Below are 25931 nucleotides of genomic sequence, written 5' to 3'. Positions count from 1 at the left end.
TTTTTCTATTATATAAGCTTGAGTTTTTCATATACAAAAATTACTAATTGCCAGATTGTTGGTGAATAAATAAGCATTCCTTTTATTCTGGCAGGAGTGTCTACAGAAATTTGAAGAGTTATTTAAAATATAAAATAGCAGGTTGTCGATCGTTTTTGCTCATCAGAAAATTTTATACACATTTTCCTATTAAAACCAGTACTTTTGTATAACAGTTTACTGAATTAAGTGGAACTGAAATAGACCAAAAAGGCGGATTTTTTGCCTCCAACATTTAACGGAAGATCGACAGGGCTTGAAAACTTGATTATTAATATGTAAATATTACATATAAAAGTTGAAAATTAATAACAAATTAAACAATTAGGATTCCTGAGGAATGGGGCAAGGAAGTCATATTCAGAGAAACAAGCAATTATAACATCATTACTGCAAAGTCTGGCCTAGTGCTTTATGTAGTGTGTATTACGGAAGAGTTTAGGATGGGCTCTTTATTTCTACATACATTGAAGAGAAAGTATACTTTTATTTTGTTAAGTGCTAAATAAACAATGTTATATTATACAACATTATATGTTAAACATTAAAAACATTATTAAACAATAAAATTAAACAGCATTATATTAAGCAACATTATATTTAAATATGTTAGTAATATAAAATTAATTAATTAATTATACAAATACGTTTTTTTTTCAATTTTTGTGTGTGGAACCACAAAAGTGATTTGTCTTGAGTCTTTCATGAAAACTTAGTTTCCGATAAGCTACACGGATATAGAACAGGTTTTCAAAAATTTAACAGCATCACAGACGAAAAAGAAAAACTTCAATTTTCTTGCAGTCACATGTTGCATGTTCACTTGTTTTTACACAAAAGCACACCCCACACACAGCCACAAATATACATTCACGCACGCACGCACACGCATGCACACGCACACACACACGACTATTTTTATGTATTTCTATGGTTAGTTTAGAGAAAGTTTTTCATCAATAGATATTATTTGAGCTGAGTTTAGATCAGAGGTGGGCAACTGGCTGGCCACACACGGCCCGCCAAGCCGATTCATGCAGCCCTCGGAAGTATATTTCAAAATTGTTAAAAAATATTAAAAAAAGTGTCATTTTTCAATACTTACTCAATTTTACTTAAATTCTATTCCGAACATATTAAATAAAAAAGTTTTTTAACAAGTATTACTTATAATAAAATATGTGTTTATGAAGGGAAAATTGACTATAGGCCCATCAGCAGAAAAGTTGCCCCCGTCCATTAACATTTTGCTGCCCCCGTGAGCGCAGGAAGTTTCAAAACAACTTTGTGAATATTTCCTCCCCCCTCGTGGCTCATCGACTTCCCCCTGTCGTTGACTATTTGGGGAAACTTCCCCCACGGTCGTTAACTTTTTTGAAAAATTTCCCTTCTCCCAGCCATCAAATATTTTTTAAAATCTTGCCTCCCCCCCGTCTAATTTGTCTAGATCCGCCACTGAATATGAGCCGACATTTTAAAAAGTAGCACAGCCCTGGTTTAGATTGTTTATTATTCAGCATCATGATTTTGGCATCGTTGCCAATTTTTCCCATCCTTGCATATCCAACACCCAACAGATAATTAAATTCGAATGTTTACATAACTTCTGATAAAAAATGAAGTGATAGCAATTTTCAGGCGGTTGTTTGTTATGTTAGTCTGCTGCAAAGCAGACAAGTTGCTTGCCTTGCACGCTCTTATTTCAACGCTACCCAATTTTGAATCAGTCTATTAATTTCTATTAATCTTTAAATGTAGTTTATTCAAAATATTTGATGAGAACCAATAAATAAACTAAATAAATAAATATAAATAATATATATTATATATATTATGAACGGGTGTCGACATGCCATTGGAAGTACTTTCCGACGCAGATCAGCACACACTCTCACACACACTCTCACACACACAAACAAACAAACAGATATATATATATATATATATATATATATATATATATATATATATATATATAATTTGTACACGCACAGATTTATAGAATGCCAAATTTTCTGTGATCGAATTAACGTTAAATGACATTATATTTGAATTTTTCTTTGCTTGCGAATTTTTATCTCTCCAGAACAATTAATGAATATTAAAAATTAACTTTAAGGTTTAAATTAAAAGAGAAAATGAATCGGGGAAAAAAAAATTAATCCAAAAATTTTTAAAACTTTTACAGAAACTTACAGAAGCCTGCATGACGCAGACAGTCATGATGATAGTTCCTAGCAGCATCAACCAACTTCCGTCTAACTTTCCCGCCATTTTCACCGTCTGTTGAGCGCAGTGTAGTCCGAACAAAAAAGAAGAATCAAATTTTAAATATTTTAATTACTACTTTACAAATAAACAAACATACAAATCTAAACAATTTAGTCAACAATCAAATCCCTGTACTAGGGATTTGATTACAGAATTTTGATCTACAATGTGAATGAATCCTCTATCTATCTATCCAGTCCAATAAAATATTCACTCAATATTTCATGTATCCATCTTAACATTATCTTCTCCTATTCAGTGTTGTTGTTTTGTTTCGCGGTTTAAACGTTAAACCGAACGTTTAGCTCCAGACGAACTTGCTCCGGAGCGTATATTAAATGAAAAGATAAACAGCAGCACATTGCTACATCACTCTCTCCATCATCATCATCATCACCACCACCACCACTATACTCTTCTCAGCACATACCCATCTTACTCATACATACCTACATACATGTATACATACCTACATGTATATAAACCTACATACATACTTACTTACATATACACATGTCAACATACATACATTTATCAACATATATATATTACATACAGGCTTGTATTCCTACATAAATACAAACGTTTATGTACATAACACGTATACTCATGCACATGCATGCATGCATGCATGCATACATAGGCATATATACAAATACACAAACATAAATATACATACACATAGGTTGGAATTCTCAAACATTCAATGTATCCTCACTTACACGCAAGAGCACACTAAAAATATTCACAAGCTCATATATATTCAGCATATAGTTGAGTTTTGTATCTTTAAACAAACGATGAGTTCAAATTTGTTTTGTACAATGCAACTTGTATTTGTTTGTACAACAAACACGTACTCCAGCTCGCACGCACAGACTTCATTCTTCAACAACTTTTTATTCGGATACAACTTAATAATAATGTACGAGTGGAATAATGTGTGTGTGCTCGTGAGAATTAACGCCATTGTGTGTGTGTTTGTATGTATGTGTGTGTATGGGTGTGTTTGTGTGTATGGGTGTGTTTGTATGGGTGTGTGGTGTGTGTGGGAGGGATTTGCACATTTTTTTCACTTTCTTAAAGTTTTTGAAAATTGGATTGCAGACAAGTGTGATAATCTCAGCCATATATGAAATAACTCGCTCGACTTTTAAACTGCCATTGAATCATATGCAATTTTTTCTCCAACGTGAAACATTTACATTAGGATCGAAAAGCTATTTTGATTCGTGCTAGCATGATGTATAACGAATTAATTTTTAATTTAATATATAATATTATTATTGTCTTTGATACATTCATGTAGCACTAATAAAAAAGTTAAAACTTTTCTCGGGAGCTCTAAGCGAAAAGAAGGCTCAAATTCCCGAACTCGGTAGCCGTCCTCCTTCCCATATCAGGCAGGTGGCTGGCGCTCGGTTAACACCAGCTGGATTGTTGTAAATTGCAAATTGTAAATAATATTTCTATTTTTTTTCTATTTAAAAAATTGAAACCTTTGAACCAAAATCTAAAAATAACTATTTAACTAATATTCTAATAACTAATAACTAATTTAACTATTCGAGGCAGTAGTTAAGAAATAGTTAAAAACAACTCTTGCTAACTTTTTAACTCTTTTTTCCATTTAGCTAACCACAATGGTTAATTTTTAACCATTTTAATAAACACATAACGACCAGTTTTTGTTGGCAGCACTACTGCACGAACACATACACACACACACGCAAACACACACACACACGCAAACACACACAGTGGCGGATCTGATGGGCTTTCCTGTTGTGAGCAGTTTCTAATAAAAGTAGTCCAAAAAAGACCGTTTTACCTGTAAAATCGACCAAAAATTGAACGTGACAAGCTAAAAAAAGTTTGTCAGTCACACTATCAAAAATCTTGCCCACCCACAGAAAAATTTTGACCTTCTCGGAAAAATTTAAACATTTTTAAATCTTTAGCCTCCTCCATCAAGGTTGTCTAGATCCGCCACTGCACACACACATACACACAGACACACACGCACACACACGTGAAATCCAATGCACCAGTATAAGAATGCAGAACGCCTATCTAAATGCACGAAAGAAATTGTTGAAGGAAACCACAAACCGCTATGCTGATTCAGAAGTTTTTAAGAGCTGGTTGATGATAACGATTGCGTAATAATATAGGTTCCGTATTCATTCGAAGCCCAAATTTGTGCTTGTTTGTTTATGTGTGTGTGTGTATGGTGTGTGTTTGTGAGTGTGTGTGTGAGTGTGTGTGAGTGTGTGTGTGTGTGTGTGTGAGTGTGTGTGTGAATTCATTGATGGTTGTTCTATCTGGTGTGGCAACGGGTTTGTTTTTTTAAAGATGAAAAGATGAGTTGTATTAATTCTAATCTTAATTCAATTTTTACTCCCAACCAGGCCTACAACATCATCCGCGGTTGTTCCTCCGGGTTCTTCCCTAAAATACTTATCAGTCTTTCCATCATCACCTTTCCTTCTCCAACATTTTATATGCCGTATTATCACTATTTGTTGCCATCGAAATCTCGGTATAAATTTGTAAAAATTTGGGCTGAAAATTTTCTGACTACGCAACTGAACCCCACACCTCAGTTTGAATTTGTCTGGTGTTTTGACAAGCATCATCATCTTGGGTATCATTTTTCTTTCACCATCATCATTCTCTTCAGCACTACCACCATCATCTTCATCTTCCCCGATGTAAGATTCAGCACTTGAGTAAATAGCTTGGAAGAGTGTGGAGTAACGGCTGTACATACAAAACTATAATAAACACACAGACACACACATACACGCACACTTTCTTTTTTCTTTCACACACAAACACACATACATTTAGAGAGAGAGAAAGAAAGAGACTTTCATATGCGTGTTATATAGCTACATGTTTTTTATACAATGTTTTGTATATATGTATGACATACAAAAATGGATATCTATGTACAATTGTATTCATATTTAATTATAAATAAATAAACAAAAATATATGTGCATTTTTATACATGTAGGTATGTAACGATCTGGTATGTGCAAAGTGCACACACACACACGCACACGCACACATGATGTGGATTCAGCTTATTGTTGTTTGTACCTTGTAAGTTTCGCCTAATGCTATAATGATAACAACAGTCCCACATAAAGATGTTTCTCACTCAGAGCAGATTATGTTTATATTTTTAATTTTTTAAATTTCACTTTTAAACTATGAAATTTTTTAAATTTATTTATAAATTACTTTTATTTAATTTTTAAAATTCAAAAAATGAGTTTTGTATGATGTATAAAAGGATGTATAAAATATGTATGATGCATATATAAAACAAAATGGAAGTTGAAGGCTTACTCCTACATACCGTACGCACGCATGCTAATGTTAAAGAAGAAGCTGAAGATTCCAACAATGATGTAATGATGATGATGACGATTATGATGATGATGATGAGGATGATGGTAGTGATGATGAGGATGATGATAGTGATGATAAGATGATAGAATAATGGTGATGAAGACAACAATGATGACGATTACAATAATGGTAATGATGGGACGGTAACGGAGAGATGAAGATGATGATTAAATAAATGATTAATATGATGATGGTGATGATGAAAGGATGGATATGATGATGGTGATGATGAAATGATTAATATGATGAGGACGGTGAGTGAAAATGCATCTCTGACGTTACTGTTCCATCCTTAGCATTTTAATTGTTTATCAATTCTCCTTACTAGATGTTGTTGTCAATGAACGTTTTATTAGAAACTCAACCGAATTTGAAAAATAATTCGAAAAAAAAATGGAAGAAATACTATGTGGGTTATACTCGTGATTGTAATTAGATACCCGAATACAGTCATCATATCCATCATCACCTTTGATGTCAGGTGAATCAATTTTTTTAACACTTTAATGTGAAATATTGTAATAATGTTATTATGGTTACAAAGAAGTCACATTCTACTCTTTAATGCAAGGAAACAAAATCAGCCCAGTGGTTTAGTTCGTGTCAATAGTCACAACGGAACATACCAGCATTGGTTGGAGTTTCATTGGCAGGATTATGCAATTGCGGGAAGAACTGGAACTATTCTTATCGAACGTAAAAAATTCTGAAGAAATTTTGGATTTTTTAAAATATTTTGACAAGTTAAAAATATAAGAGGGCATTGTTTTCCAATCCAATAAATAGTTTGAAAAGGCTGAAAGATTTGTGCTGGTTACATGGCTCCTGCTGGTTTTAGAAGAATATTTTTACAGAAACATTTCAAAATTATTAGTCGGAATTATTTGCTTTTTACTTAGCCCAGCACTTTGAAGATGAAAACAGAACAAACATTGTTCTCCAATGACATATAATGAGATTTCCACAGCATGATCTTAACTCGCACATACATCATGTGAGTACATTTATACATGCAATGAACGTATGAACCAAATTTCCTATATAAACAACTGTAAAACAGTGCTGTGAGAAACATAAAAAGGCGTTAACATCTTATAAAGCTGCTTCTCTAAAAGGATAAAAATAAATAAGATATGTACGTGAATATATATATATATATACATATATATATATAATATATATTTGTATATATATATATATATGTGTGTGTGTGGCGTATGTATGTATGTATGTATCTGTGTTATTCGTGTATGTGATGTATGTTAAATGTATGTATGTATGTATGAATGAATGAATGGATGAATGAATGAGTGAATGAATGAATGGATGAACGAAGGAATGAATGAATGAATGAATGAATGAATGAATGAATGAATGAATGAATGAATGAATGAATGAATGAATGAATGAATGAATGAATGAATGAATGAATGAATGAATGAATGAATGAATGAATGAATGAATGAATGAATGAATGAATGAATGAATGAATGAATGAATGAATGAATGAATGAATGAATGAATGAATGAATGAATGAATGAATGAATGAATGAATGAATGAATGAATGAATGAATGAATGAATGAATGAATGAATGAATGAATGAATGAATGAATGCATGTGTCTTCTACGTATGTGCTTCTGAATAATTATGACATTTGATCATGAAACTTGTTCGTATACCTTCGTGAGTGTGTGTGTGTGTGTGTGTGGGATCATGTATTGAGCACCGAACATGTTCGCGCCGCACATACGTGACTGCATGCATACATGCATATATGGTAGGCTGATTCAGCTTCTCACGTTAAACACGTTTATATGTTAATTTTAATTTTACTGAAATCTGTTTCATTCATTCCATGTTTATATGCACAATTGCACACACACAGACATGCGCATACAAACATACACACAGGCAAACAAATGTACAGAGTCAACTGGAGTTGGAATATTGTGTCGGTGACGGAGTTTTTTAAGCAGCCGGAGTAAGAGTTGGATACTTATCCGACTCCGACACCCTGCATTCTTGAAAGCGTACGAACTAAAGACATTCAGCTTTGTTATTTTCAGGCCAAAAAGCTAAATAGTGCAATGTTCATTTAAATCATTATTTTGGAGGTTTTAATACAATAATTGATTATTATTATTAGCGAAAAATTGATTTTTACCACCATAAGTGGTAAAACATCAGAATGTGAACAAGAGATTGAATATAACCTCGATAAAGAAATGTTAGATAAACACGATTAGACTACTGTTTTTTTCAATGACTAGTTTCTCATTCAAAATAATTATTTTTTCAAAATTTTTGATTTTTTGGTATTTGGTTTTCGGCTTCAGGCGAATAGTGGATCAAACTATTCGGCTTTCGACCAAAGTCTCTATTCGGTGAATCTCTAGTACAAACCAGTATAATTTTTATGTTTATCTTCGTACGATTATGTAAAAAAAATGTTCAACTTCTTCCACCAAGAGGTTCCAAATTTAAACAAACATACAAATCGAACATACGAGCAAGAGTCTTTCTTTACTGCTTCAAATTCCACGCTCATTTTCCTAGAGGCGAAAATCGTTAATACGAATATTCTGGAGTGTGTGAACAAAAAATTTGTCATCTACTCGCAGCACTAAATTATTTTTTTTTAAATTCTTATTTTTCATCCGTTCTAGAAAGCAAACTTTCATTTACAGTGCCAACCAACATTAGTTTAAATGTTGAATGGTGGAAGTACAACCTGCAAATACAGAATTAATCCGAAAGCATCTCTAGTTATCTTAACCAACATCTAACAAACGGCTGACATTTTATGGTCATTTACTTTTTGTTGCTGTAGTCAAAGATTCAAGACTCCAATATACCACATCATGGTTCGGAATTTTTATTCTACATTAATCTAAATAATATTTTGTACATTCGTCGGTATTTTTTCATTTATTTTTCAACAAAGATTGTTATTTCAAATATTTCAACAAAACATGCCTGCGGAACATTCTGGTTTTGGATGAATAAAAAATAAAATTTTGGCGTGTATAGTTTATTTCAACAAAAATATGATTGTGAAAGTTTATACTAAAAAAAATATACAAAAATTTTAATCCCAAACAAAATAAATCATTAAACACCCGAAATAAAAAAGCAAACTGAATTTTAACAAAAAAAATTGACTTGTTTCATTCCACAGGTTTTGAATTTGTTGAAGTGGTTCACATAGAAAAACAAATGAACATTGAAATAGCGACAATGTTGAAGGTTGTGTGCCATGAAGTGTTTGGTCGTTACATGAGATAACATCTAAAAATTTAACCAAGAATTAACCAAGATAAATTTATTGAATTAACTAGCTTCATATCTTGAACACAAACTCAAAAAATAAAATTAATGATAGACAGTGACTTGAGTCAGGCAGAACCAAACTCAAAACTCAAGCCTGCCCATACTACTGACCTATAAATATTTTAGTGAGTGATTTTTAAACAAGATAGATGTCACAAAACTTCGAAAATATACGATTTGTAACCAATGAGACTTTTGTAATTTTGTGAAGAAATCAATAAATGAAATACGACTTATGATTGAATAATAACGTGAAATGATTTTTAAAATAAATACAATCTTTTTTGACATGTCGTGTATTGAATATAAGAGAGGAAATATAATAAAGGATGAATTATCAAAAAAAAAATATAGTATTTGCAGAAAACTGAAATCGATCGGGAAATGAAATATAGAATTTGAAAAACGAACTACAACAGCCGTACACGGAAAAGCCGTGAAAAAAGCGATGGATAGATCAAGCAACGATTTCTACTGCAATGTAACAGAGAACACTAGTTGCAATGAAATGCGTAAGTTGCTAACTAACCAGTCGACCATTTCAATCCAAATAACTATATATTTAACTAAAGATTTTTTTCCAAGCTCAAAACCTCTGACACCAAATTCATTTGCTGCAAGGTAGAATTCAATTCAATACATTCACTATTAAAAACACCTCGTACGAACTTTAAAAAATTCAAATGATCGACATAAAGCTAGTGAAGGAATCCTTCACTAAATACAATATTACAACATTATATGTTCAAATTATGAACAAGACATTGAATTAATCGTATTTATTTCTAAAAGAAGCATTACTACGTATCTATTTACAGTATACATTCAACACACGCATTCTGGTTTTTACTAATTAAAAATAAAAATGAAACATAAATATCTAAATTTACGCCAAAAATGATATTTAAACAGTTTGGAAATCTAGAAATATTAAAAAAAAGATGGCACATTTCGTATAAACAACAGAATTACAAATGAAACTGATTGAAATGACCATTGGAGCATTTTGAGCCAAAATCAACATTACGGGTAGGAGCAAGCTCAGCAATCATTAGCAGTGCAAGTATAATAATACATTTTCAAAGTGTCCGAAAGTTATTCATAATAAACAAAATAATTTTGTTACATATTTATTATTGTAATAACTATTAGATTGTAACGGCGAAACCCCCGAATGTTTGTCAAGTAACGAATCGAAAACAAAAAAAGGATAATTTAATTAAATTAAATAACAAATTAATAATGAATAAAATGAAAGAAACGCGACAAGATGGTGACCGATTCAGTTTTCAAAGGTATCAATGATAAAATTTTAGTTTAAAATGATAAATAACAACACAAAGAACAGTGATGGACCACCGATCTAGCTTTTATCTTACTGATATAATATCAGAATCAAATGTAGATATAATGGATTGCTGTGATTATCATTAAGCACGTAGATGCAACATAAACGACGATAGAGACAATATTGACGAGAATGACGGTAAGGATGAAAATGAAGTCGCTGACGAAACAGATGAAATTCCCGAGACTTTCCAGCTTTGCACTTGAATGAGAAATGATCTTATTGGCAGTTGAAGCAGGCGCTTTCTTCCTATTGGTAGAATGATTAGGAGGATAGCTTGGATGCGTGTTGTAAAACTCGTCGTTGGCATCTTTCTGGTCGATCAGTGATGCAGCAATGAGAAACTCATCCTCATCAGTTACAATTCTTTCTTCAAATTAGTTGTGTGTCGAGGGCATTCTCCAATACAGAAAATTTTTATCCGCTTCTGACACCAGTGTGCAACTTGCGTCGAGTTATTGATATAACGTAGGTTCGCTAATTTCTTATAGATAATCACAACTTCCTCGAACACAGACTCGTTTTTTTATAAACGCCAACAGTTAGTAGGATCACTTAAATATTCGCGAATGACAGAAATGTGATAGATGTCGGCACGATCGCCAAAAATTCTAGGCTCAACTTGACCTTGACCATCCAACCACCATAGCCCACAACCCCAACCTCTCCCTGCTCTGAAAACTTTATATACCCCTTCATATACCCCTTAGCTTGTTCCTAAAACCAAAACCGCGATTCACAATCAGAGAAAGTGAAACAAAGAGTTTCCTTAATTCAACGGTCAAATATCTTGCGGATACATCATAATTATTATTATTCTTTTTCTAAACGAAATTCAGTAATTGTATGCGTATAAAAATGGATTAAACGAATAAATGATTGGTGTTTGATATATTACCATTATATATATATATATATATATATATATATATATATATATATATATATATATAAGCGAATATATATAATATTATATATATATATTCCCTTGATTTTTAAACAACAGCACAACGATGGTGAAGGTGGAAAAACTCAAAAACTAACAATAGCAATAATAAATAATAAAAATAATAACAACAACAACAACAACGACTACGATAATAATAATAATATGGAAAAATATTTAGTTGAGCAGTATGAGAATAAAGCTTGCTAGCAAGAGAACAGAGCAGATAGAAAAATAAATAAATAATAATAAATAAATAAAAAAAACATTCCTCACAAAATATTGTCAACATTGTTATTTCAAAACCGTCATCATCATCTTAACAGTTATCATCATCATTATAACCGTCATCATCACGATCATCATCATTATCATTACTATTATCTTCACCATCATCACCATCCCCCTTGTTGAATACTAAAATACCACACCATCAATCATCTCTGCTGACGTCATCAGCGTTTAAAAAATATTTTCATTGAAATAAATTTCGAATGAGTTAGCGTTAATAGAGACAGATTAGTTTTTTTTCGTGTAACTCATTTAGAAAATGAAACCAGACTACTGTACTAACTAATCCAACATTCACTCATCAAACCACCGTTGGCGTTATACATCCTATCTCAACCTCAAGTCCGAGAACTCAGGCTAGGGCCATCTGTCAACAACAACAAAAAAACATAATTTCATCAACGTCATCATCATCAACATCCTTAATATCACCATCATCATCATCTTAAATATCACCATCATCAACATCAATATCCCCATCACTATTACCATCATCATCAACATCACCTTCGACATCATCATCATTATCACCTTCGACATCATCATCATCATCCTTAATATCACCACCACCATCATCATCGTCGTCATCATCATAGCCAGCTGTATTAACATAGATGACATACCGTATGAGGGAATATATCGTGATTTAAATGCTAATATCAATCGAATTGTTAAATTAATTAAATAATAATTAATTAATTAATTGATATTAATTTATCACAAAATTAATCATAAAAAGTTTTATCCTGCCTAAATACACACACACACACACACACACACACACACACACACACACACACACACACACACACAAACAAACAAATGAACATACATACATACATACACTCATCATTTTCATCATTGGTCGGCGCGATGGCGCAAAGGTTAAGGCGCCTGGTAATGTTGGTGCAGTAACCGGGTTCAAATGTCGAGTGATCCCCGCCCGTCACATGCAAAAGTTTGTGATGCGTGGATAAGCGTGCATTTATACACAGTATGTTTGTTGTAATGATGATGACGAAGCATGATGGTGACGTCATCAACGACATTCAACACCCACATCAAATTCACTCATCGCATCGCATTGTCGTCGTCATCACCATTATCATCATCATGATCAACACCATTATTATCATCATCTACTCCACCACCACCACCATCACCGCAATGACTATTACTACCATCATCATCAGCATCATCATCATCTCATTACATCATCTCACTCATTAACATCACCAGCCACTTTTTCCCGCCTATAAAACAAGTCAGAATGTTGGAAAAGAAAAACATGGCCAAACTTGAATGAAGAAATAGTAAGAATATAGCATAATTTAATGTAATTAATATTAATGTAGCCACATCAATATTAATTAGCCACATCAATATTAATTAGTTACATTAATATTAATGTAGACACATTAATATCAATTCGCCACATTAATATTAATGTATCTACATTAATATCAATTCGCCACATTAATATTAATTAGTGTAATTAATATTAATGTAGCTACATTAATATTAATTAATTATAATATATTTTAGTCGTGCCTAGTTCAAATATTTACAAATCGGCCGTGGTGGTTAATAATAATAACGTTCCTACCACATATATATATCGATCACTACTATTAAGAATGGGCAAAATTATCGATTTTTAATATATGAAAAAGAATAAGAATAATAATAACAATAATAATAATAATACGATATCAGCAAAATAAATAATAAAAAAATAATTAATTGATCAATCAACGTCATGATAATCATCGTCGTCGTCTTCATCCTCTTCATAATCGTCCTGGCCATCACTTCTTAGAGGGATGAACTTCCCCCCGTTGCCCTCTTCGCTGCGGTTTTTCTTGGTGGGTGGGCTGTGGCAGGAGTCGTCGTCCTGCGAGTGGGGCGAGTCCCAGTGTCTCGGGGTCGGTGAGATGGCCCGCACCACCTTCATGCGGCCCTCTACGAACCATTGGTTCTGCGTGTGTGTGTGTGTGTGTGTGTGTGTGTGTGTGTCGTGAGGTTATTTAAGGTTATTTTGGTGGTTTTCATTTTTTTCATTTTCATCATCAAACTACGCAACAGGCAATACTTCAGCGGTTAAAACAGCAATTACAAATTACTACAAAGAACAACTACGACTACTGCATCTAACAACAACCAACAACAACAACAACATCAACGAAGCACTAACAATCCTTCCGTCCCTGCCAAAGAGTTCGAGGAAGTTGCATATGAACTCTCTCGACTTCTCTTCCCACTTGTTGATGAGTTCGTGACCCTTGTCCATCATCCTACCTCTGACCGACTCAACTTTCGACTGCAACTGAATCGTCTTCTCCTGGTTCCAAATGGTTTTCAAATTAATTCGCTTTTGAGGATCGAGAAGCAAAATCAAAATATAAATAGTGTTGATTATATTAATATACACAATCACCATCTTCACCACCACCATCTCCACCATGTACCGACCTTCATGAACCCGACATTGAGCTCCTTGGCAGTGTACCCCCTGGCGAGGTTCCTCCTGACGTAGATGTCGTAGTCCTTGATGATGCGGGCGATGACGTCAGTGGTGGAGATGCCCTCTGTCCTCTCAGTGGCCACGAACCTGCCAGAGTCCTTCAGCCATTTGTAGATGTCCTCTTCTGTGCTCGATCCATAAGGCAAGTCATCGTGGGCCACAAAGTCTATCTGGATGAGTGAGCGATTGACGGCGTGAGGTGTGATAAGTTGTGTGTGCGTGCGTGTGTGCGTGTGTATTAGTGAGTCAGCGTGTTGAACGGGTACAATGATTTTCAAATTTTTTCATAACCATTCCGTCTAAATTTTTTTTACACGTTGTTTGTGATTTTACATTTTTTTTTCAAAACAAAAATTACAACAAACCCGCCGGAAAAAGCAAAAACAACAAGCGAACCAAATTTCTAAGTTTGACGCTTTTTTGCGGAACAAAAACTCCGCGCCACTTATCCATAGCACTATTGCAAAAAATCATTGCAATGACTGAAATTCAACACACTGACAATTACAAATCTTTTTTGTATTTGCCAAAATGAGACGAACGACCAGACAGACAGACAGACAGCAGAACAGCAGACAGTCAGAGAGACAGACAGACAGAACTACATGCGAAAATACTGAAAATGCACAACTCTGGGACTGTGGTTAACGATAAATCCTGAAATATAAGAGGCATTATGTTCCAGAATCAACTTGGATTCCATAACTTGCAGTTCTCTTCGTCCATTGCCTCATTTAAAAAGAGAGCTAAGGAGGAAATTTATGGATGTAGTTCTAAATCCTGACATTGTTTGCTTCATAATTTTCAATTTTAATTTACGGCATCATTTTGAATCTTCCTAATCTTGAAACTCCCCGCTACTCGATTTCTAATTTAAATCTATGATATTTGAAATTTTTGTATAATTAATTAAGTTTTAAGGTCATCGGCATTTTAGCTGTTCATTGTTATACGCCTCCAGGTTATATTGTTTAGTCCATCGAAAAATTAAAAATAAAACTATCGCTATCATCACCACCAACAACACTACCACCACCATCATCCTCACCATCATCATCATCATCATAGCTAGCAAACGCAATTAATATTATTTATTGAAATAAATAAGTTGTGAATGAACTGGGGATTGCAAATCATTTTGCGTGAACAACCGATGATAATTTTAAACTGAACTAAAAAAAAACACCAAGACATATGGCAAAAACAGCCTTACCAGTCAACCAATCATACATAACATAGTGGAATTGTCATATTTAATTATTCATCCAATCATTCATTCATTCGTTCGTTCATTCATTCATTCATTCATTCATTCATTCATTCAGTCACAACAGTCAGTCATTCAGTCCTACATTCATTCATTCATTCATCACATTTGTATTAATGCAGCAAACATGTAGAATGTTCGAAAATATAAATTAGATATTTAATGATGTTGAATAATAATAGCACAACTAAATTTTAAATATAGTCGTATAGTCAGTAACTTATTTAAATATTCATTCATTCATTTATACGTTCATTTATTCATACGTTCATTTATTCATACGTTCGTTTGTCCATCTATCCATTCATTCATTCATTCATTCATTCATTCATTCATTCATTCATTCATTCATTCATTCATTCATACGTTCGTTTGTCCATTCATTCATTCATCCATCCATTCATTCATTCACATTCTTTTTTAAATTAAAATAAACACGTCAATATTTTTTCCTATGAGAGAAAGACGAAAAAATATCCCCCCCCCTAAACCTTGTGGTGCTGCATGAAATCCTCATCAATCTGCCAGGGGGCATCGGCCACGACCTCGTCAACGTACCTGCAGTGCTGCACGGCATCGTACCTCTCCTTCTCATTCATCACCGTTCGTCCTTTCATCTTCCACGTCAGTTCATCGTTGCATACTGCAGTGTGTTTGTGTGTGTTTGTGTGTGTGTGTGTGTGTGTGTGTGTGTGTGTGTGTGGAGATGCAACCTATAATAAGTTAGTAACATACAATGTGCCTTCTGAAGACTTTTAATTTTCTACTGAATGTTTACAGGCTCAAGTGTCCTCTTATTCTAATCATTCCTTCGTTTTGCAACTTTAAACGAAAAAAATTAGCCAACTTTGCGTGATGTCATTTCAACTCCGAGTTTGATTTCGTGAGGCCGTCTGGAGCATTGGAGGTTCACACTTTCTAACTCAATCAACAATTTTGTTGGACGTTGAAATATTGAAACTCTCAGCCAGAGACATCCAGCCAGCATTACTCACATCTTCCACAGCCACATTCATCGTAATTAAAGCAGTTAAACGAAACAAAAATCCAAATTCCAATAGGTACTCGAAAAGAAACCATCTCACATTACATTCCAGGAATGAATACATATGAACAAAAGTAGGAACCTCCAACAATCAGGTAAACACTTGGGAAGACTGCTTTGGCTTGCATAAGTTGTCTGGCATGCCCAGAGTGGAACATGTCGTATATGCCATCTGCATATATCCTCACTGGTCTCTTGTCTGTAAAGTGTGTGTGTGTGTGAGAGTGTGTATGTGTGTGAGTGTGTGTGTGTGTATGTGTGCGAGTGTGTGTGTGTGTGTGTGTGCATGTGTGAGTGTGTGTGCGAGAGTGTGTGTGTGTGAGTTTGTGAATGTGTATGATGACGATGGTACAGGTGATTTTCCCAATATCATCATGCTCATGATCATCATTATTCAACATTGCTATCAACGTCATCAGACTAACATTACAATTACCATTCATTGTAAAAATATATCATCATTTTTCAATATTACTACCATCATCTTCTTCATCATCTCTTTCATCATCACCATCATCACCTTCTTCTTCATTATCAACACCTTCTTCTTCATCATCATCAACAACCTTACACAGCCAACACAATATTAGAGATATTTGCTTTGAAACCGGGCTAAGTTAATAATTATAACTCAATTTTATTTATTTATTTTAAATTTCTTCTTCCACGCCTTGTTCATTCATTCATTCCACGTCTCGCCAGTGTAATCCTCTTCAGTCCGGCTTACCTCTGTACAATTTTAACTTCTTTACAACGACTTGCAAAGATTTCTTCAATAACCCTTAATCTCTAATAATTAATATAATCATAATAATCTAATATTAATTCTCAAATCTAATAATTCTCAAATAACCCTTCCCCTACTCAGGCTTTGCTCATTCAGTTACATCGACCACCAGCCGCAGGAATCAATAAACTAGCCGGTCCTACCAACAAAATACCGCACTCAACCTTCCAACTTTCATCCACTCATAAAAAACTCGTTCATCCACTCATAAGTACTCGTTCATCCACTCGTCATCTTCCTTCGTTCAGCTGCATCAACCTGTCAGCAGATCATCAACAGTCAACAGAAGCTCCACCCACGACTCTCTATCCATCCATGTGGAATGGCCTGCCACCAGCCATCCATCAATCATACTCTTCAAGAGGCGACTAAACATTGTTTATTGGGTCAGGTCAGGCCTTCAGAGACGCTCTTAAATAATAATAATAATAATAATAATAATAATAATAATAATACAAATAATAATATTAAAGTTCACACGACCATCTTAATGAAGATGTTAATTATAAAGATGAGAATGTAGGCAGAAAAACAGTAATATGATTTTGTGTGCGCGTATGATTGTACGTATGTAATTGTATGTATGTATGTAATTGTATGTATGTAATTGTATGTATGTATGTATGTAATTGTATGTATGTATGCAATTGTATGTATGTAATTGTATGTATGTAATTGTATGTATGTAATTGTATGTATGTAATTGTATGTATGTAATTGTATGTATGTAATTGTATGTATGTAATTGTATGTATGTAATTGTATGTATGTAATTGTATGTATGTAATTGTATGTATGTAATTGTATGTATGTAATTGTATGTGTGATGTAAGTAACCATGTACGTACAGTACATAAAGTATGTATGCAATGTGATTGCTGTACAGTTTGTTGCAGAGTAATTTTTAAATAATTATATTTGGGATGATTGATCCAACCACAGTCTTCTCAGTTAGCATCTTTATGATGGGTTAATTTGCTATTGGTGATAGATAAACAAATAATAACAATAAAAAAAATGTGTCACCAAAACCATTCGTTTATTCGTTTATTCATACATTCATTTATAGATCCATTCATCATTCCTTCACCCAATCAATCAATCAATCAATCAATCAATCAATCAATCAATCAATCAATCAATCAATCAATCAATCAATCAATCAATCAATCAATCAATCAATCAATCAATCAATCAATCAATCAATCAATCAATCAATCAATCAATCAATCAATCAATCAATCAATCAATCAATCAATCAATCAATCAATCAATCAATCAATCAATCAATCAATCAATCATATATTTATATATGGGTAACAATAATTTTGTATTCAGCTACCTTTATTTTCATCATCCAAACTCCTTACAACATTCATTCATGCATTTAATTCTTCTTGTGCAACGTACCAACTCAAACCCTTACGTCAACCGATTTAAAAAAAAATAAATTGAGATCATACTATACTAAGCTTTTTTGGTTTGCTTGCTTGTGTGTGTGTTTGTGTGTGTGTGTGTGTGAATGTATGTACATCATCTCAACTTATCAATATATTTAAAAGCAAGTTCTTTAGAACTAACTCTTCAACAGTCTATTCACATTCTTTAAAATGTTAAGATAAGAAACTCGTAAAAAATTACCCTGAAAACAATTTAGGAGTGAAATTTTGTGAGTGTTGATGAAAGGAAGGTTTCGTCATTTTGGACTGATCAAACAATTCGTGAAATTAAAGCCTTCCATGCATTTGGAGCAAGATGACAAATTTTCTTTTCCATTTGGTAAAACGTTAAGAAACCCATCCAAACCACTCTTCCAATAGACAACAAAACACCTCGAATAACTCTGCAGACAGCTTACCTGTAAACACCAACATTGGATAAGTTATCGTGATGTCACCTAAAAAATTCAGTTACCATCAACTCATTTAATAATTCTGGACTTCGACAACGGCTGTTTTTGAGAAATTTAAATTAAATTCTTCTCTGAAGAGTTTAAGAAAGATAAATAAACTCTTTTGACAGCAGATAACCACTCAGTTGACCTGCACTGGTACCGCAGTATTATACACCAAGTACAAACATCAGTAGCATAGACATGAACAAACATACTCAGTAGCACAGACATAAACAAACACACTCAGTAGCACAGACATAAACAAACACACTCAGTAGCACAGACATAAACAAACACACTCAGTAGCACAGACATAAACAAACACACTCAGTAGCACAGACATAAACAAACACACTCAGTAGCACAGATATAAACAAACACACTCGGTAGCACAGACATGAACAAACATACAATATACAACCGCAGTAATTTAAAGTAACATAACAACAATAACAGCATCAGTGTACAATTCACAAATGTATGTACATATGATAAAGCACATGTCACATCTCAGAGTGCTTATCTCACGTGACATTTGTCAGTCAGATCATATGACAATGTCGTCTGTAAGTGTCATCTTGACCATCCTCCTGCTTGCTTGCTATGGTCACCGGTGTACATTAACTAGCCAACATATGCGCCGGACTAACTTATCGACATGTAACATGTAACAACATAGAGATAATCATTCACACATATTTACATACACACATTTACAAACATCACAGTGATCCCATCGCATTTTACAAGAGGACATAACTCAACAACATTTACAAACATGCACGAACACACGCACACACATTTACAAACATGTATAACTTTACATACATTCGTTTACAACCCTGTACGTGTATATATGTATATTCAAACATACACCCATATACAAACAAACGTATACAAATTTATTATCGTGGTAAAATAACACAGATTAAATATATTATAAACACATTGACATGAATGACATGACACATCACATGACATATATGACACACACAACACAACAACGCGGTATCTCAACTTAACTCAACATAACTCAACCTGATGTAACATGAACTACTGAAAATAGATTTTAAAAAACTTACACAGACAAATAAACAATTCTACACTTCTACGTACTACAGATCACACTTGATGTCGTCAAAGCATTAAATTACATCACACCAAAGCACCCTTAAACTTAACTAGCCTCCTTCAACAACATCACATCATCACATGGATGGGGGTTTACAGGGGAAGGTGGGTTTAGGGGCGGGGCGGTAACAGGGGGATAACGTATGTACCAGCACTTGAAATGAGTGGCTGCTCTTAGTATTACTTATCACATATAACATCACATAATGTCCATATCAGGTCACGCCATCATGACGCATTTTACAAGAGGACATCCGTCACAACGCTGTACGGATTACGTACAGCGTTGTGACGGATGTGTTACGTTACGTTACGTAACGTAACACATCTTTTGCGTTACGTTACATCTTATAACGTAAAACTACTACTACTACTACTTGAATCCATACCTAATTGGTTTCCCTCTTATAAATTGCTTGCAACCATGCCGACCAAAGTAAGGCACCATGGCCTCATCAACACAGTGATTTTCTTCATGAGGGGCATATGTTTGGAATTTAATGTTCAATTTACTACTACTACTACCCCACCATCCACCCATCTATCCATTAACCTAACAAAAAACATCACAAAGTTCATCACGTAACGTTTAATTAATTATCTTTGGCCTCTCACTCAAGATAACAACGAAAACAACAACAACGAAAACAACAACAATAATAATAAAGCTGGTAACTGAAAAATGTAAAACACTTCGAATTTTAAACACCAAACGTAAACAATTTAAAGTTTGAGCAGTTGAAAATAAAACAAGTGTACACTCACATAATGATGATTAATGTATATATGAATGTATGTATGTGTGTGTGTGTGTGTGTACGTATGCATGAATGTATGTGTGTATGTATGTACGTATGCATGCATGCACGTATATGTATGCACGAATGTATGTCTGTATGTATGAATGTAAGAATTCATGTACGTGTGCTGTGTATATATGTGTGTATGTAGGTTTATTTGCGTGTGTGTGTGTGGTGTGTGTGTGTGTGTGTGTGTGTGTGTGCGTGCATCGCCATTATTATCCCATATTATATCACTCAGACAATACAACAATACAACTGAAGACTTCACATCAAAGTGTTGAGCTGTTTCGACAAAAAATTTAATCTATGTTACTCTAGAGCTGTGTTGACAAGGAGAAAGAATTAAATCCAAAGATGCAGTTAAAAGTGAATTCCAATTAGACTCTTATAAAATACTTTCAATTTGAAGATTCAAAAGTGTAGGCTTTTTTTTTACTACAAAAGTATTCACTGCAGATCGAACTCGCATGGTATGAGAGGATAGAGATGAAACCATGGATATGAAAAGTTTAAGTCGAAAGAATGAGGTGACAGAGAATAGTGCTGACATAAGTAGAAATGAAAAGAAGTAAAGTTTGAAACATGAGGTGATCGATTGAAAATAAAAAGAATAAAATAAAAACAATATAAAATTAGATATAACAATTCTTATATAGTCCTTTAAATTAGGTTCTCTTACATGTGCAAATGACGTTACTAGTTTAAGAAGACATTTCAAGTGGCGATAGAACGAAATGCGAATAACATTTAAATGTTGAAAAAATTCAATTTTAGATAAATTCGCTCTTTGATATTTAGAACAAAAAAACAAACACTACATACATACATACATACAAACATACATACATATATACATATATACATATATACATACATACATACATACATACATACATACATACATACATACATACATACAAACAAACAAACAAACGAACGAACGAACGAACAAACAAACATGCAAAAATACAAACAAACAATCAAACGAGCAAACAAACTACGAAACGACAGATAAGCGAATTTGAACCAGGTCACCATACAACCATTTATTGTAAGATAGCAATGTATGTAACATGCACAATTACACAAATACTTGTCTACTTCATACACCAAAGAGCTAATGAATCCAACAGACAGGTTCGATAGACATGTAGAAGAGATTGATTTGTAAATTTTCAAACCAACAACAGAAAATCTCCCTGCTGACAAAAACATCAACCAATAATACCATCCTCATCAACAACAATAACATCAATAAGTAATGAATAATTATAACAACAGCAACAACTACTACAGCAAAAATAACAAACACTTCAGCAACAAAAACTACAGAAACAACAACTACAACAACAACAACAAAAACTACTACTACTACTACTACAATAATAATAATAATAACGGTGGTAAAATACAATGAATAAGACAATTATACCCATAACAATACTGATAACATCTTGACAACAAAATTTATAGAAAAAAAATTCATTATAGTGGTCATTGTTCAGTGGCACAGACAGTCCGGAGATGATGCACAAATCAGATGCTGGTTAATTCCATAACTCACACACTCGCTCATTCAAACAGAAGAGACTGAATCCAAAAAATACGAAGTAAGATTCAATAACCACTCCTTGGACAATTTCTTTCGACCCATTTACCGTAATGATAAATCCAGTATTAATTATAATGTGCCAATACCCACGCACTAAGATATGCATGTGTGTGTATGTATGCACGAATGTATGTCTGTACGAATTCATGCATGTGTGTATATATGTATGTATGTAGGTTTATTTGTGTGTTTGTGTGTGTGTGTGTATGTGTGAGTCTTATTTCGTAGGACTAAAAATACAACTGCACAAAGCGATCTTATCATACAAATTTCAATTACCACTCAAGTAAACAAATATCAAAATAAATTATTATTATTATTATATTAAAATAACAATAATTATACTACTACTACTAGTAGTAGTAGTAGTAGTAGTAGTAGTAGTAGTAGTAGTAGTAGTAGTAGCAGCGGCAGCAGAAATATCATAATATAATATTTCTTACGTGTTATTTATTACTTATGTATCTACTTAGCATGTATCACTTATCTTAATAATAATAACAATAATAATAATAATAATAATAATAATAATAATAATAATAATTATTATTATTATTATTACATGAGTATTTATATAGCTCTCTTTAAAATGAAACTTTTCCAAAGCGCCCTTGAGAAAGAAGTAATACCTAACCACAAATACTAACCAAACTATGAAAATAATCAAATATGTAATTATTAATAATTTAAAGTTACAAACAAAGATAGTTAAGTGTCTCCACCTTACGTCCACACAAGAAGATATATCAGATATACATAAAAAGATACACACATATGTGTATCCACATAAAAGATATACAAGAAGATATCCCCAATACGAAGATGATGACCATGATTACATGACTTTATAATGTATGCAGATGACATGTTACAGGTGACAATATGATATTTTGATGTCAAAAAAGTAGTGTTAGTGTAAAATGGTGATGAATTATAGTAAAGTGGTTATAGATTATAGTAAAGACTACTACACAATAACTTGATGATAAAAATTCACTTTGAGTTTAGTTTAAAATATCAACCTGAGAGCAATTGAAGCAGGACTCAAAGTTTAAAAAACTGTAGACAACTCGGCACAGTAGAATAAGATCATTTATATATAAAAAAATTATTTCCTGATAATAATAGAATGAATGATGAAAAATCAAAATAATAATAATAATAAAAATAATTGTAACAGTGATTATAGGGCAATGAGTCTTCCATACAGACACATATATTCACATACATATATATAAATACAAAATACACATATAAAATCTTTTTTAAGAACATTAATCTATAATGGAAATTTGATAGTCCATTAATCTACAATGGAAATTTGATAGTACATTAATCTATAAAGGAAATTTGATAGTACAAGCCATAATTATATCATAGCAGAGATTCTACCATCAACCAACTATACACAATAAGACTTTCCTTTTTTTCTTTTTCTTTAAACACGTTAAAGAAACCTTATCTGTATACTTTATCTGAACGTTCCCTACTCATACCTCTTAAAAATTTAAGACACTCTCCTCACTTTTACATCCCTACTCCTAGAACTAATTCTAATTATAATAGCCCCTTGATTAATATGATGAAGCTACGGAATAAACTACCTAAAACCACTAGGCCTATTAGTTCAAAAATTATTTTTAAATTCAGCATTCTCAAGTCATTTAGCATGATTTTTTTTTAACTAACTACACATTTTTTTTGTCTAAATGTGTTTTTCATTTCTACAATTTTATCACTTTAGCCAAATTTCAGCTAAATGTATTAGCCAAATCGGTCATTTATATTCAAAAAATTTCCAAACATTAAGAAAGATTTTACACGAGTATTTTATTAAATCTATCTGCATGCAACTACGTGTATGTCCTTTCCTCCCTATCCATTTTTTTACACCTATGTACGCATTATTTCCATTCTAATCATTTCATCTTCCTGGGTCTCTGAACGCTAAATGAAGATTTCATTTTCATCATTCTCACTGCCATTATTGCTTCAATTGAATTTTCTCCCAAATTAATTTCATGCTTTGTTAGCATTGGTTTTCAGTTTACCACTTTTCTGTTGTATACTTTCAGTATTTTACTCTTAACTTCCTACACACAATCAATCTATAATATGCATTCTATCAGTTATTTTCACTGTCTAAACAAGACTTATTTGTTAATTTATTTCATTTTATTCCGTCACTGATACTCATTTCTGTATTCTGTTTATTTATATGATATTTATCCTCTATGTATCATTTATGGATCATATGTAAGAATGTGTAAGTAGGTATATTTTTGTATATGTATATATATTTATATTGTTTTATGTACTTAAAGACACCTACATCAACAATCCACACACCCCAAAAACTACCATCTCCATCAAATCCATCCGCATGCACATGTATGTATGTATTTAATCCCTGGTATAGAGTTTCATCACACGTTTATTTTGTATTTTTAATATTGCTCAACACCAGTTAATTATTAATTAATTAAATAATTAATTAAATCAATCATTCATACATTCATTCTATAGACAATATAAACAACGATGTTTCAACAGTAAAGAAGTTAGATGGTATCATTAATTTATCTATCCATCTATATTTTCTTCCATTCACTAGAGTACATTCAATCATTCATCCATTCATACATACACATGCATACAGTAATATAAATATAAATGGTCAACAGTTGAGATGATGGTTTCAAAACATTCAACCATCCACCTTTTCTTTCATTCATTCATCCATTCATTCCTTCAGACATACAATAGCTCATTCATTAATTCAAACATTCACATGGCTTTTATCCATTCATTCATCAATGTTCAGCGGTCGAACAATTTAAATGATGTTTTTTTAATGAATGAATGAATAAATGAATGAATGAATGGATAGCCGATAAATGAATAAATAAATGAGTGAAAATGAATAAACTAATTAGATTAAGATGAGAGCTACAAACTTTTGCCCTCCTTAGCTTCCTCCTTCGTTATTTTATTTGAATAATCAATTTGTTTCCTAATCCTCTCACAACAGGCATCCGTCGAGAAGGGTGCTGGCGACCTACAGGACTGAAAATTTCAATTTATTGTGTTTATTTATTTAGTTATTTATCTGTTTATAATTCAATCAATTAATTAATAACAATTTATTATTGATTCATTTATTAATGATAGTTTAGTATGGTCTTGGACTGTTGGTGCCTGGTCCAATTTAAAAAA

At 32.9% G+C, this 25931-nt stretch overlaps 2 protein-coding genes across 2 annotated transcripts; one reads left to right on the top strand and one right to left on the bottom strand.

Moving 5' to 3' along the window:
* Positions 1-5651: 5651 nt before the first annotated feature.
* Positions 5652-9022, top strand: HELRODRAFT_178747 (hypothetical protein; the record flags this gene model as incomplete). The annotated part of the gene is made up of 6 exons (XM_009026822.1): positions 5652-5681; positions 6318-6429; positions 7649-7718; positions 7911-7964; positions 8207-8208; positions 8916-9022. 6 exons carry the CDS (start codon positions 5652-5654, stop codon positions 9020-9022), a joined length of 375 nt encoding a protein of 124 aa, XP_009025070.1.
* Positions 9023-13774: 4752 nt separating this feature from the next.
* On the bottom strand, positions 13775-25769 carry HELRODRAFT_86102 (hypothetical protein; the record flags this gene model as incomplete). The annotated part of the gene is made up of 5 exons (XM_009026702.1): positions 13775-13993; positions 14125-14346; positions 15935-16086; positions 16571-16687; positions 25673-25769. Coding segments are annotated over 5 exons (807 nt in total), but the record flags the coding sequence as incomplete, so codon positions are not given.
* Between the last annotated feature and the right edge of the window lie 162 nt (positions 25770-25931).

This window comes from Helobdella robusta, assembly GCF_000326865.2.
Source record: "Helobdella robusta unplaced genomic scaffold HELROscaffold_49, whole genome shotgun sequence".
NCBI lineage: Eukaryota > Metazoa > Annelida > Clitellata > Rhynchobdellida > Glossiphoniidae > Helobdella > Helobdella robusta.
Note: the sequence above shows the minus strand (reverse complement) of the source record. Positions and strands in the feature narration are given on the sequence as shown.